The sequence below is a fragment of the Heteronotia binoei genome, chromosome 10 (genome assembly GCF_032191835.1).
Source record: "Heteronotia binoei isolate CCM8104 ecotype False Entrance Well chromosome 10, APGP_CSIRO_Hbin_v1, whole genome shotgun sequence".
Classification (NCBI taxonomy): Eukaryota; Metazoa; Chordata; class Lepidosauria; order Squamata; family Gekkonidae; genus Heteronotia; species Heteronotia binoei.
Genome location: NC_083232.1, coordinates 13737652 through 13750271, shown reverse-complemented (window position 1 = coordinate 13750271; position 12620 = coordinate 13737652). Strand labels below are relative to the sequence as shown.

Sequence of the window (12620 nt, the reverse complement as noted above, 5' to 3'; positions counted from 1 at the left end):
TGTGACGTCATCCTGCTACACTGTGTTGTTTCTGGGCGCTGAGGGGCCAGGAGAGTTCTTCCGGCCCCCCAGCACCCAGAAACAATGGCAAGTTCAGTCCTGAGCGCTTGACTGGACTGAAAGCGCCGCGTTGTTTTTGGGTGCTGAGGGGTTGGAAGAACTCTCCTGGCTCCTCCGCACCCAGAAACAACGGTGCATGATGACATCACCGTGTGACGTCATCATGCCGCACTGCGTTGTTTCTGGGCGCTGAGGGGCTGGGAGAGTTCCTCCAACTCCTCAGCACCCAGAAGCAATGCACCTCCCCAAAAACTGGTGCTTGAGGCAACTCCACCGGCTCTGGGTGTAGCAGTCGCTCTGACTGGAGAAGTTCTTGAGGCGCCAGGTCCTCACACAACAGCAGTGAACAAGGCAGTGTTTAACACAGAGACAAAAGGTTGGATCCAAAGATTTTTTTTTTCTGATGGTGAAAAAAGAAAGAGCGGTCCTCTTTGACTACCCAATGAGGCAGTGCTGAGAACTGTGGGGCCTGCATGGACCAAAGCCCCATGGGATAGGCTGTACTCGCTGGAGGGGTGAGATGGAATGAAAAAAGTTGGTTGAAAAGTAGTGGGTTCAGGCACTAGAGGGATTTCAGCGCAGCTCTTTATTTAGCGAGAACACGCTCTGAAAACCCATGCTGCAAGCTGCGACTGTGTACACACAAACTCCCCCCAAAACACATCTCCACCAATAAACAGCCCAATAGAAAAACAAGCATTCGGATCCTTCATTTGCATGGATCCTTCCTTCCCCACTGATGGACCTCCTGATGGCACCTGGGGTTTTTTGGCCACTGTGTGACACAGAGCGTTGGACTGGAAGAGCCATTGGCAGGTGGCTTCTCTTATGTCCTTACGGGCTTCATTCAAAGGGGTATTACCTAATTGGCTGCCTTAGCAATGGGCTTCATCCAAATGGATATTTCCCGATTGGCTGGCTCCGCAAGAGTGGCCAATCCGAGTGCAGCTGCTAGGAGCCTCTCGCACAAAGGATCTTTGGTTGAAGCTCCTGAGACGCTACATTGGCCCCACTCAATACCTGTAGAGAGTTCCTGAGCCAAGCAAGATTCGAGTCCAACAGCACCTTAAAGATAACAAGATTTCCAGAGTACGAGCTTTCAAGAGACAAAGCTCCCTTTGTCAACTTGCATGTCAGAGGCTAGAACAGGGGTGGCCAAACTGCGGCTCAGGAGCCACGTGTGGCTCTTTCACACTTATTGTGTGGCTCTCGAAGCCCCAACACCCCATCGGCGGGCGTGGAAAAGGCATTTCTCTCTTTAAATCACTTCTCCATGCCAAGCCAGTCGGCAGATTGGAGAATTGCAGTTAAAGTTGCTTTTTTCCACCTCTCCCTCTCATCTATTTTTCCTTCCTTCCTTCCTTCCTTCCTTCCTTCCTTCCTTCCTTCCTTCCTTCCTTCCTTCCTTCCTTCCTTCCTTCCTTCCCTCCCTCCCTCCCTCCCTCCTTGTCTTGCGGCTCTCAAACACCTGATGTTCATGTCTTGCGGCTCTCAAACATCTGACATTTATTCTATGTGGCTGTTATGTTAAGCAAGTTTGGCCACCCCTGGGCTAGAAAGTTTTTTGTCTTATTCTTTCTTTGGGGATTGAAGGGATCTTTGACTCTCAAAAGCTCATACCCCAAAAACTCAGCATCCAGTGACACTGAGGAACGATAAGTTCAGGACGGACAAAAAGAAATACTACTTTACACAGTGAGTGATTATAATGTGGCATTTGCCGCTGGAAGACACGGTGATGGCCACAAGCATAGGCGACTTTAAGAGGGGATGAGATAGATTCATGGAGGATAAGTCTATCGATGGTTACTAGCGATGGTGGCTGAAGGGAACTTCCATGTTTGGAAGCACTAAACATCTGAATTCTAGAGCCAGGAGGCAATGTCAGGAGAAGGCTTGGCTTCTATGCCCTGTTGTTGGCCCTCCAGAGGAACTGGTTGGCCATTGTGTGAGATGGGATGCTGGACCAGAAGGACCACTGGCCTGATCTAGCAGGGCTCTTCTGATGCTCATATCAGGAGAAGGCTTGGCCTCTATGCCCTGTTGCTGGTCCTCCAGAGGAACTGGTTGGCCACTGTGTGAGACAGCATGCTGGACAACATGGACCACTGACCTGATCTAGCAGGGCTCTTCTGATGCTCATATCAGGAGAAGGCTTGGCCTCTATGCTTTGTTGCTGGCCCTCCAGAGAAACTGGTTGGCCACTGTGTGAGATGGGATGCTGGACCAGATGGACCACTGGCCTGATCCAACAGGCATATTCTAATGTTCTTATTCACAAAAGTATTGAAGATAGCTGCAAATATTAAATTTGGGTTAACGTCTCTGAAAACGTTTCTTTGGGCCTTGTCGTTTTTCTCTTCAGTCATGCTCGAAAGCTTACGAATGCCTGGGATTTATCGCAGAAAAGGAAAAGGCCTATAAAGATGCGGCAGGCAACTACGAGCTCGCCTGGAAGTACAGCAACCAGGCGAATCCTGCTGTCGGCAAGTAGAGGAACTCCTGTTGAGGCCCTGTTTGCTGCATGCCCTGCAATGGAGGGAGGCCTTTCCAAGCTTCCCTTTGGATCAGAGAGTTGTAATTGTGTGCATGCTTGGTAGGAAACCTCCAGAGCAATCTGCAGTCACTTTCAAACCATCAGTTTTTTACGGGGCTCTGATTCTTTGAACGAGCTGGTTTTAAAGGTTTAAATTTTTCAGAAATCTGTTCTACCATTTTCAGATTTTGCACAGCCAAAGATTCATCCCTTATTTGTCTTGCCACATTTACACATAGATCTGAAAACGTGGCGTCCCTCACCTCCCTTTCTAGATCTACTGTTCAAGGTTTCACTTGTACTTTAACATCTCCCTGTATCAAAGGACCGTACTCTCACCCGCAACGGCACTGTGTTCCCTACCCAACTCCCCCTGCAGTCCTCCATCCTGCCACTAGGGGACCTTTATTAAAAACATCAACTGATTGTCGTTATAACATTTTGCAACGATACCTCTGTCAGGTTCTCTGAATCCCCATCTCTCTCTTGAAAAGGTCTCTGGCCTCTTTTCTTGAGAAAAGCTACCTTTCACCTTATTCCTCCACAGGAGTGGAGGTCTTTGATTCTGGTTGATTTGCAAAGACATATTCCTGTGCGTGCCTAGGTGCCCTCACAGAGAAGGCCCTGCTGTGGCTGTGCTGCTTTCCTTATCCACCCAGGAGCCAGTCGTAGGGTGCAAGTGTACGTTGTTCATCAAGCAGAAAATTAATCTCCCCTTCTTCTCCTTTCCCCTCCTTAGGATTTAAACTTGCTTTCAATTATCTAAAAGACAAGAGATACGTGGAGGCGATAGATGTATGCCATGTGGTAAGTTCTCCAAACCATGCATGCCAAAAAGAAGTTGGAAAATGCCTGGGAATTTGGGGGTGAAGCCTGGAGAGGGCAGTTTAGGGAAGGGAGGAAGCACAGCCGAGTATGATGCCATAGAGCAAGGGTGGCCAAACCTGCAGCTCGAAAGCCACATGTGGTTCTTCCACATTTATTGTGTGGCTCTTGAAGCCCCCACTGTCCTGTTGGCTGGTTTGGAGAAGGCATTTCGCTCTTTAAAACACTTTGCCAAGCCAGCTGGCAGATTGCTGAATGCATTTAAAGTTGCTTTCTTTCTGCCTCTCCATCCCCCATCTATTTTCCTTCCTTCCTTCCTTCCTTCCTTCCTTCCTTCCTTCCTTCCTTCCTTCCTTCCTTCCTTCCTTCCTTCCTTCCTTCCTTCCTTCCTTCCTTCCTTCCTTCCTTCCTTCCTTCCTTCCTTCCTTCCTTCCTTCCTTCCTTCCTTCCTTCCTTCCTTCCGAGAGCCAGTTTGGTGTAGTGGTGAAGTGTGCGGACTCTTCTCTGGGAGAACTGGGTTTGATTCCCCACTCCTCCACTTGCACCTGCTGAAATGGCTTTGGGTTAGCCATAGCGCTCGTAGGAGTTGTCCTTGAAAGGGCAGCTTCTGTCAGAGTTCTCTCAGCCCCACCCACCTCACAGGGTGTCTGTTATGAGGGGAGAAGATATAGGAGATTGTAAGCCGCTCTGAGTCTCCGATTCACAGAGAAGGGCGGGGTATAAATCTGCAGTCTTCTTCTCCTTCCTTCCTTCCTTCCTTCCTTCCTTCCTTCCTACCTACCTACCTACCTACCTACCTACCTACCTACATTTGATGCTATTGTCTTGCGGCTCTCAAACATCTGATGCTTATTCTGGGTGGCTCTTAAAGTTAAGCAAGTCTGGCCACCTCTGCCATAGAGTTTACTCTCTGATTCTCCAGGGGAACGATCATCTGGAGATCATTTGTAATTCTGGGGGCTCTCCAGGCCTCATCTGGAGGTTAGCAACCCTTTGTCCCCTTATACCGTTCTGAAAAATCCCAGGCTTCTGGATGGCTCAGGCCAGCTCATCTCATACGAACTCGGAAACTGAGCAGGATGAGCACTGGTGAGCATCTGGATGGAAAACCACCAAGGAAGTCCAGGGCCGCTCTGCAGAGGCAGGCCACAGCAGACTATCTCTGAACACCTCTTGCCCTGAAAACCCTAGCAGGGGGTGTCAAGCAGGCGGCCCAGGGGCCGAATCAGGCCCCCGGAAGGCTCCTATCAGGCCCACAAGCAAGTCTGCTTCCTTCTCCTCTCTTGCTTCCTTCAATTATCAGAGACTGTTAGGTAAAATATTGCAAGAGTGCTAATCTTTTCAGCATGATTTAAGATTTTTTAAAAAAATCTTCAATTATATTTGTTTGTGCTCTTTCTAAAGTTTCTCTCTCTGCTCCCTGGCATTACATTTTACGACGCGCATAGCCCGGCCCGACAAAGTCTCATTTATGTCAGATCCGGCCCTCATAACAAATGAGTTCGACACCCCTGCCCTACAAGATCTCCTAAAGTCCGCTTCCCACCACCACCACCATACGTTTTGAAAACGATTGCCGTAGATTGTGGCGGCTCTATGTCTCATCGGGTTTTTTTCCCCCCCTTTGTAACAGGTGCTGAAGTTATGCCCAGGTTATCCAAAAATTAGAGAAGAAATTCTGGAAAAGGCCCAGACGGCTCTCAGACCTTAGAATTTGCAATTGCGTCGTATCCGGCGCAGTCTAAACATTTGTCAGGCGTCGTTTGAAAAATAAACTTAAATTTAAAATAATTAAATAATAGCCAGTGCATTCGGGAAATTCCTTTGCTGGCGGTATTAATACCAGCTGCGAGGCTGTGCCCGGGAAGCTCCTTGAAATAGCGATGAATCCCAGCTGCGCTTGTGGGCATTGCACTACCCTATGGAAGAGTTTGCTTTGGTTCCCTTCCTCTCGATAGCGCCCCCCCCTCACCAGTTCTGACTGCAAGACATTACTGCTTGCCTCTCGGTGGGAATCTGTGGGGTTGCCCCCAGCAACAGAGACTGGGTGAGAATCACGGCTAGGAAATAGAGTGCCTCAAAAGCCATCTGGAGGCTGGCAGAGCCCTGGGGCTGTATGCATGGGGCAACTCTTTCGCAACCGCCCCACAAAGCCCCCTTCTCAAGAGTTAGGAGTGGGGGTTCCCCTGCCCGGGAGGTTCCCAACCTGCCGCCCCACATCCTCCCCTGACGTCACCTGCGCGATGAGCTCTAGGAGCTTCCAAAGCGCTAGCAATTTGGGAGAGGAAACTCTATGGTACCATAGAGTTTTCCCTCCTGAATTGCTAGAGCGTCCGGAGAAACCATAGAATTCTCCCGGAAGCTTCTAGAATGGCTGGCATGCGACGTCACTGGCATGATGATGTCACTGCGGCGTGATGATTTCACCGGGCGTGTACAGTCCCCCACCGGAGGCTGTGGGGGACTTGGCAACCCTAGTTAGGAGGTTTTTTGAGCCTAGGCAAAGGGGAGATCCTGGGAATCCCATCCCTTCCCCTCCCCATCGAGAGTAGTAGGCCTATGGGAAAGAAAAAGTGCACACTGTACATGGCCTTGTGAACAAGGGGGAAACAAAGGAAAGGAAAGGTCCCCTGTGCAAGCACCAGCCGATTCTGACTCTGGGGTGATGTTGCTCTCACGGCAGGCTTTTTTTACGGGGTGGTTTGCCATTGCCTTCCCCGGTCATCTACCCTTTCCCCCCAGCAAGCTTATTTGACTGACCTCGGAAAGCTGAGTCAACCTGGAGCCTGCTACCTGAATCCAGCTTCTGCCGGAATCCAACTCAGGTCATGAGCAGAGAGTTCAGACCACAGTACCACTGCTTTACCACTCTGCACCACGGGGGCCGCTAGTTGGGGGAAAGCAGGCTTGCGTGCAAATTCATCTTCAGGACATTTGATCTTCAGTCCTGTCTTCGTCTGTGATGTGAAGCAAACTGCAGAGAACACCCCAGGCAGGGAAGCTCCATTTTGCTGGTAGAAATTTTAGTCTGGCTCCCATGGTTAGCGCCAAGTCATTTCACTAGGCACTGTGGACCCGGACTGAAGGTAAGACAATATATGTGCCAATTTGACCACATTATGTTTGAGCTTAAATGGAGGCCGGTTGCACAGCCTGGTTTTGTCACATCTTGGAAGCTAAGCAGCGTCAGCCCTGGAAAGTATTTGGGCGGGAGACCACTGAGGAAGTCCGGGAGACGGGCAATGGCAAACACCTCTGCTCGTGCCTTGTAAACTCTATGGCACCTCAAGTGTCTTTTCTAACACTTGACTTGCATTTCTACAAAATGTGCTGTTTGTGCTTTGCTTTCCCCTTGAGGAAAGAGTGCAATCCCAACTGTCGCCTCCAGGTGGAGATGACACAAAACTGAAGTGTTGCTTTAAATGGGTCTTGTACAAGTCATACAATCAGATTGGAAGGGACCCCCAAGGTCATCTAGTCCAACCCCCTGAAGAATGCAGAAAACTCACAAACACCTCCCCCTAAATTCACAAGATCCTCATTGCTGTCAGATGGCCATCCAGCCTCTGTTTCAAAACCTCCAAGGAAGGAGAGCCCACCACCTCCCGAGGAAGCCTGTTGCACTGAGGAACCGCTCTAATGGTCAGGAAGTTCTTCCTAATGCTGAGCCGGAAACTCTTCTGATTTAATTTCAACCCATTGGTTCTGGTCCTACCTTCTATGGCCACAGAAAACAATTCCACACCATCCTCTATAGGACAGCCCTTCCTTGAAGAACGTGATTATATCAGCTCTCAGCTGCCTCCTCTCCAGGCTAAACATCCCCAGCTCCTTCAACTTTTCCTCATAGGACTTGGTCTCCCGTCCCCTCACCACCTTCGTCACCCTCCTCTGGACCCGTTCCAGCTTGTCTATATCCTTAAAATGTGGTGCCCCAAACTGAACACAATACTCCAGGTGAGGTCTCACCAGAGCAGAGTGAAGCGATACCATCACATCACGTGATCTGGATACTATACTTCTGTTGATACAGCCCAATATTAAATATTAACCAACAAACTGAAGAATGGGGGCACATAGCCATAAGCCAATCAAATTCTTCCCACTAATAAATGTTGTTATTACATTGCAAGTGGTGGAAGCAGTTCTGGTTCGAAGGCAATCTGGAGAAAGAAGGGAATTGAAAACAAATCAGCCAGTATCATAATGCCCCTGTATAAATCGATGGTGCAGTCTCATTTGGAGTGCTGTGTGCAGTTCTGGTCGCCGCACCTCAAAAAGGATATAGCATTGGAGAAAGCCCAGAAAAGGGCAACTAGAATGATTAAAGGGCTGGAACACTTTCCCTATGATGAAAGGTTGAAATGCTTAGGGGTCTTTAGCTTGGAGAAACGTCGACTGCGGGGTGACATGATAGAGGCTTACAAGATAATGCATGGGATGGAGAAAGTAGAGAAATAAGTACTTTTCTCCCTTTCTCACAATCCAAGAACTCATGGGCATTCGATGAAATTGCTGAGCAGACAGGTTAAAACGGGTAAAAGGAAGTCCTTCTTCAGCCAAAGGGTGATTAACATGTGGAATTCACTGCCACAGGAGGTGGTGGCGGCCACAGGCATAGCCACCTTCAAGAGGGGGTTAGATAAAAATATGGAGCAGAGGTCCATCAGTGGCTCTTAGCCACAGTGTGTGTGTGTGTGTGTGTGTATTTGGCCGCTGTGTGACACAGAATGTTGGACTGGATGGGCCATTGGCCTGATCTAACATGGCTTCTCTTATGTTCTTAAGGTGGGCAGATGTTCCTAAGGGCTGGGGTGTGGATTGCACTTCTGCGTTTGGTTTCCTAAGGATGGGAGGACTCCCCTGACCCACTTGATAAGGAGAAAACAGGTTAAAGAAGAGGATCAGTGGATGTCCTACACAGGGGGTGGCCGAACTGTAGCTCCGGAGTCACGTGGGGCTCTTCCATACATATTGTGTGACTCTTGAACCCCCCCCCCCCACTGCCCCATTGGCCAGCTTGGAGAAGGGATTTCTCTCTTTAGATCACTTTGCTAAGCCCGCCAGCAGCTTGGAGAATGCATGTACTTCTGCCTGTCCCTCCCCCATCTATTTTCCTTCCTTCCTCTCAAACATCTGACGTTCATGCCTTGCGGCTCTCAGAGATCTGATATTTATTCTGTGTGGCTCTTACGTTCAGCAAGTTTGGCCACCCCTGTCCTACACCAATAGATCTTCGCAGGCCTGGAAAGCAGGGGGGGTTTCTGCATTCATTTGGGTAGTGGGTGCCCTAAGACGACCCAGTGGCCGTTGGTCCAGACTGGGGCAAGGCGGCTGGCCTCGAATGGACATCAGGCTGTATCTCCTCTCCATTTGAGCCATCATCACTTGCGCAGAAGTTTCCCAGAAGCTGCAGTTGAGTCGCAGCGCTGAGAATTGCCCTGACGTGGGTAGCCAAGACTAGCCGGAGCCGTTGGATTCTCAGAAGCTAATCGGGGTCGGCTCTGGCCTGTATTTGGACGGGAGAGCTCCGAGGAAGCCCGGGGTTGCTAACGCAGAGAAGCAGGCCGACTACCTCTGAACATCTCTTGCCTGGAAAACCCTACAGGGGTTGCGGCAGCAAACAAAAAACCTACAGTAGCTTGGGGAATGAAATAGCTTTTCAAATCAGCGCTTCAGCGCTGTGTTTCTATTATGGACCATGGTGTATTTCCTAGCTTTGGCCACTAGAGGCCGCTGGATTCTCACTGCTGGGTTTCATTCCTCCTACCTGGATGTTTAATCTGCTGCTTGTCAGGCCAACTGAAGTCTGCTTTCCTTCCTTCCTTCCTTCCTTCCTTCCTTCCTTCCTTCCTTCCTTCCTTCCTTCCTTCCTTCCTTCCTTCCTTCCTTCCTTCCTTCCTTCCTTCCTTCCTTCCTTCCTTCCTTCCTTCCTTCCTTCCAGTTTGGTGTAGAGAGAGACCCAGTTTGGTGTAGCGGTTAAGTGTGCGGCCTCTTATCTGGGAGAACCGGGTTCGATTCCCCGCTCCTCCAGTTGCAGCTGCTGGAATGGCCTTGGGTCAGCCATAGCTTTTGTAGGAGCTGTCCTTGAAGGGGCAGCTTCTGTCAGAGCTCTCTTGGCCCCACCCACCTCACAGGGTGTCTGTTGTGGGGGAGGAAGATAAAGGAGATTGTGAACCGCTCTGAGACTCTTGAGCGGAGGGCAGAATATAAATCCAATGTCGTCTTCTTCCGTGCCCTTGAGCCGTTTCCATACACTGAGGCTTGGCTGTGCAGCAGTGGTGGCTGCTGTGAATGCAGGGATACCTCCCCTTGTGGACGGAGCTTCCATGCAGTGGGTTTCCTGCGCATTTCTCAGATACCTTTAAAAACTTTCCTCAGCTCCCTTCCTTGCATCGTCTCTCTGGATGCAGTCATCGCGGCCGACGCGGTGATTTCTCCATTGTGCGTTTTTGCTTCACACCAGCACTGTGCCGCAATGTCAGCAGGCAACGAGTAGAGTTGCCAGGTCTGATTCAAGAAATATCTGGGGGGCTCTGAGGGTGGAGCCAGAGGCGAGGTGGTGACAAGCATAAGTGAACTCCAAAGGGAGCCATCACCCTTAAAGGGACCTCATACCTTTTAAATGCCTTCCCTCCATTGGAAATAATGAAGGATAGGGGCACCTTCCTTTGGGACTCATAGAACTGGACCCCCTGGTTCAATCTTTTTTTAAACTTGGAGGATGTTTTGGGGAGAGGCACGGGATGCTGTGCTGAAAATTTGGTGCCTCTATCTCAAAAAACAGCCCCCCCAGAGTCCCAGATACATGCAGGTCTCCATATGGAATATAGGGAAATGTCCATAGCAGACATTTCCCTCCCCGACCCCCTGCTTTCTGATGACCCTGAAGCCTCCAAACCGGGGGAATTCCCTGTCCCCACCTGGGGATTGGCAACCCAAGCAACTAGTGTTACGAAGCAGGTCAGACTCCCAGTCCAGGTACCCTATATTTGCACACACACACCCCAAAGACCCTTTGATTCAGCCACTAGAGGCTAGACTAAAATAACGGATCAGAATAGGAGACCCTGAACAACAGGGATTTCCCCTTGATGCCCTCACGTGTGAGGAAGTACTTCTTCACCCAAAGGGTGATTCACATGTGGAATTCACTGCCACAGGAGGTGGTGGCGGCCACAAGCATAGCCACCTTCAAGAGGGGTTTAGATAAAAATATGGAGCAGAGGTCCATCAATGGCTATTAGCCACAGTGTGTGTGTATATATAAATTTTTTTGCCACTGTGTGACACAGAGTGTTGGACTGGATGGACCATTGGCCTGATCCAACATGGCTTCTCTTATGTTCTTATGTGACACATAGTGTTGGACTGGATGGGCCATTGGCCTGATCCAACATGGCTTCTCTTATGTTCTTATGGGACACAGAGTGTTGGACTGGATGGGCCATTGGCCTGATCCAACATGGCTTCTCTTATGTTCTTATGAGACACAGAGTGTTGGACTGGATGGGCCATTGGCCTGACCCAACATGGCTTCTCTTATGTTCTTATGTGACAAAGAGTGTTGCACTGGATGGGCCATTGGCCTGATCCAACATGGCTTCTCTTATTGTTCTTATGTGACACAGAGTGTTGGACTGGATGAGTCATTGGCCTGATCCAACATGGCTTCTCTTATGTGACACAGAGTGTTGGCCTTGATGGGCCCTTGGTCTGATCCAACATGGCTTCTCTTATGTGACACAGAGTGTTGGCCTTGATGGGCCCTTGGTCTGATCCAACATGGCTTCTCTTATGTTCTTATGTGACACAGAGTGTTGGCCTTGATGGGCCCTTGGTCTGATCCAACATGGCTTCTCTTATGTTCTTATGTGACACAGAGTGTTGGACTGGATGGGCCATTGGCCTGATCCAACATGGCTTCTCTTATGTTCTTAATGTCCCACAGTACCTTGTTTCAGAGCCTTTTGCGCACAGCCTTCCTTCGCTCCCTCACACCCAGGCATGAGAGGCTCAAGAGTCTCTGGACAACCACCCAAGGCCACGCAGCCCTTAGGGTTGCCAGCCTCCAGGTGGCATTGTAAGAAAAGGAAAAAAGTGTGTAAAAGTAACAACCGTTGTTGCAAGTCTTGCCTCGCTACTCTTATGTTTTGAAACACACCCTTTGTTCTCAATATTATTGACACACCCATGGCACGCTAGATGCCAGATGTTAGCAACATTGGCAATAGAGAGTCGGTGTTACAGCAAAAGTTACCCTTTGTCAGATTCCAAACGTCTCTGAGCTTAGCACTGAGACATTTTGAATCCGACACAGGGTATCCCCTAGTGGAAGACTGTTGATCTCTGAGGCTGCAACGGCTACTGTCTATACAACAATTGCAAAAGCTAGAGAGCGTCTCTATAAATTTGAAGGAAACCCTGGGCATTCCATGACTGAATTCAAGGCTTTACCTAGCGTACTGCAGCCTGAAGAAGGCAAATGAAATGGATAGTGACCTGGGCAATCCATTGCTGCTGTTGCTGTAACATCAACCCTCTCTTGTAACTTGGCCAATGTTGTTAACATCTGGCATCTAGCGTGTCGTGTTCTTTGGCCGTAATGTTAAGAATAAAGTGTTTGTTTCAAAGCACAGAGGAGCAAGCCAAGACTCGTTATCAACAGCTGTTACTTTTATACAGCTTCTTCCTTTTGTTACAATATCACTTGTCTGAATAGCCATCTCTTTCTGTATAGCCTCCGGGTGGTGGCTGGCGATCTCAGGTGAGAAAAATCAGTTCCCCTGGAGAAAATGGGCACTTTGGAAACAGGACTCTCGGCACTATGCCCAAGCCCCACCCTCTCCAGACTCCACCAACTAAATCTCCAGGAACTTCCTGACCTGGAGCTGGCAACCCCAACAAACCACCTAACTATTCCCTGCCTGGTAATTCAATCCCAACACCAGGTTAACATCTTCAAGGCCCTGCTCAGCCTTTGGTTTGCCATTAGGGCAATTCAGTCCCACCCCCCTGCTGGAGTTATCTCGCCAGGCCTTGGTACCTGCCACTGCAGTCTCTGTGGAGATGTGCACCCATCGTATCTAATCTCTGCTAGAGTTGCCAACTCCTGGTTAGGAAACACCTGGAGATTTTGGGGGTGGAGCCTGGGGGACACAGGGGGTTTTTTGGGGGGAGGGGCTTCAACAGGGTACAA

The 12620-nt window shown here is 49.6% G+C and overlaps 1 protein-coding gene across 1 annotated transcript in view; it reads left to right on the top strand.

Annotated features, from left to right (window-relative positions):
- TTC21A (tetratricopeptide repeat domain 21A) overlaps positions 1 to 5220 on the top strand; it is a 68131-nt gene extending 62911 nt beyond the window's left edge. Inside the window, exons 27-29 of the mRNA XM_060248295.1 lie at positions 2426 to 2546; positions 3336 to 3403; positions 5055 to 5220. Coding sequence (XP_060104278.1) covers positions 2426 to 2546; positions 3336 to 3403; positions 5055 to 5132 — 267 coding nt within the window. The 3' untranslated portion in view covers positions 5133 to 5220. The remainder of the gene's footprint in view (positions 1 to 2425; positions 2547 to 3335; positions 3404 to 5054) is intronic.
- Positions 5221 to 12620: the final 7400 nt, after the last annotated feature.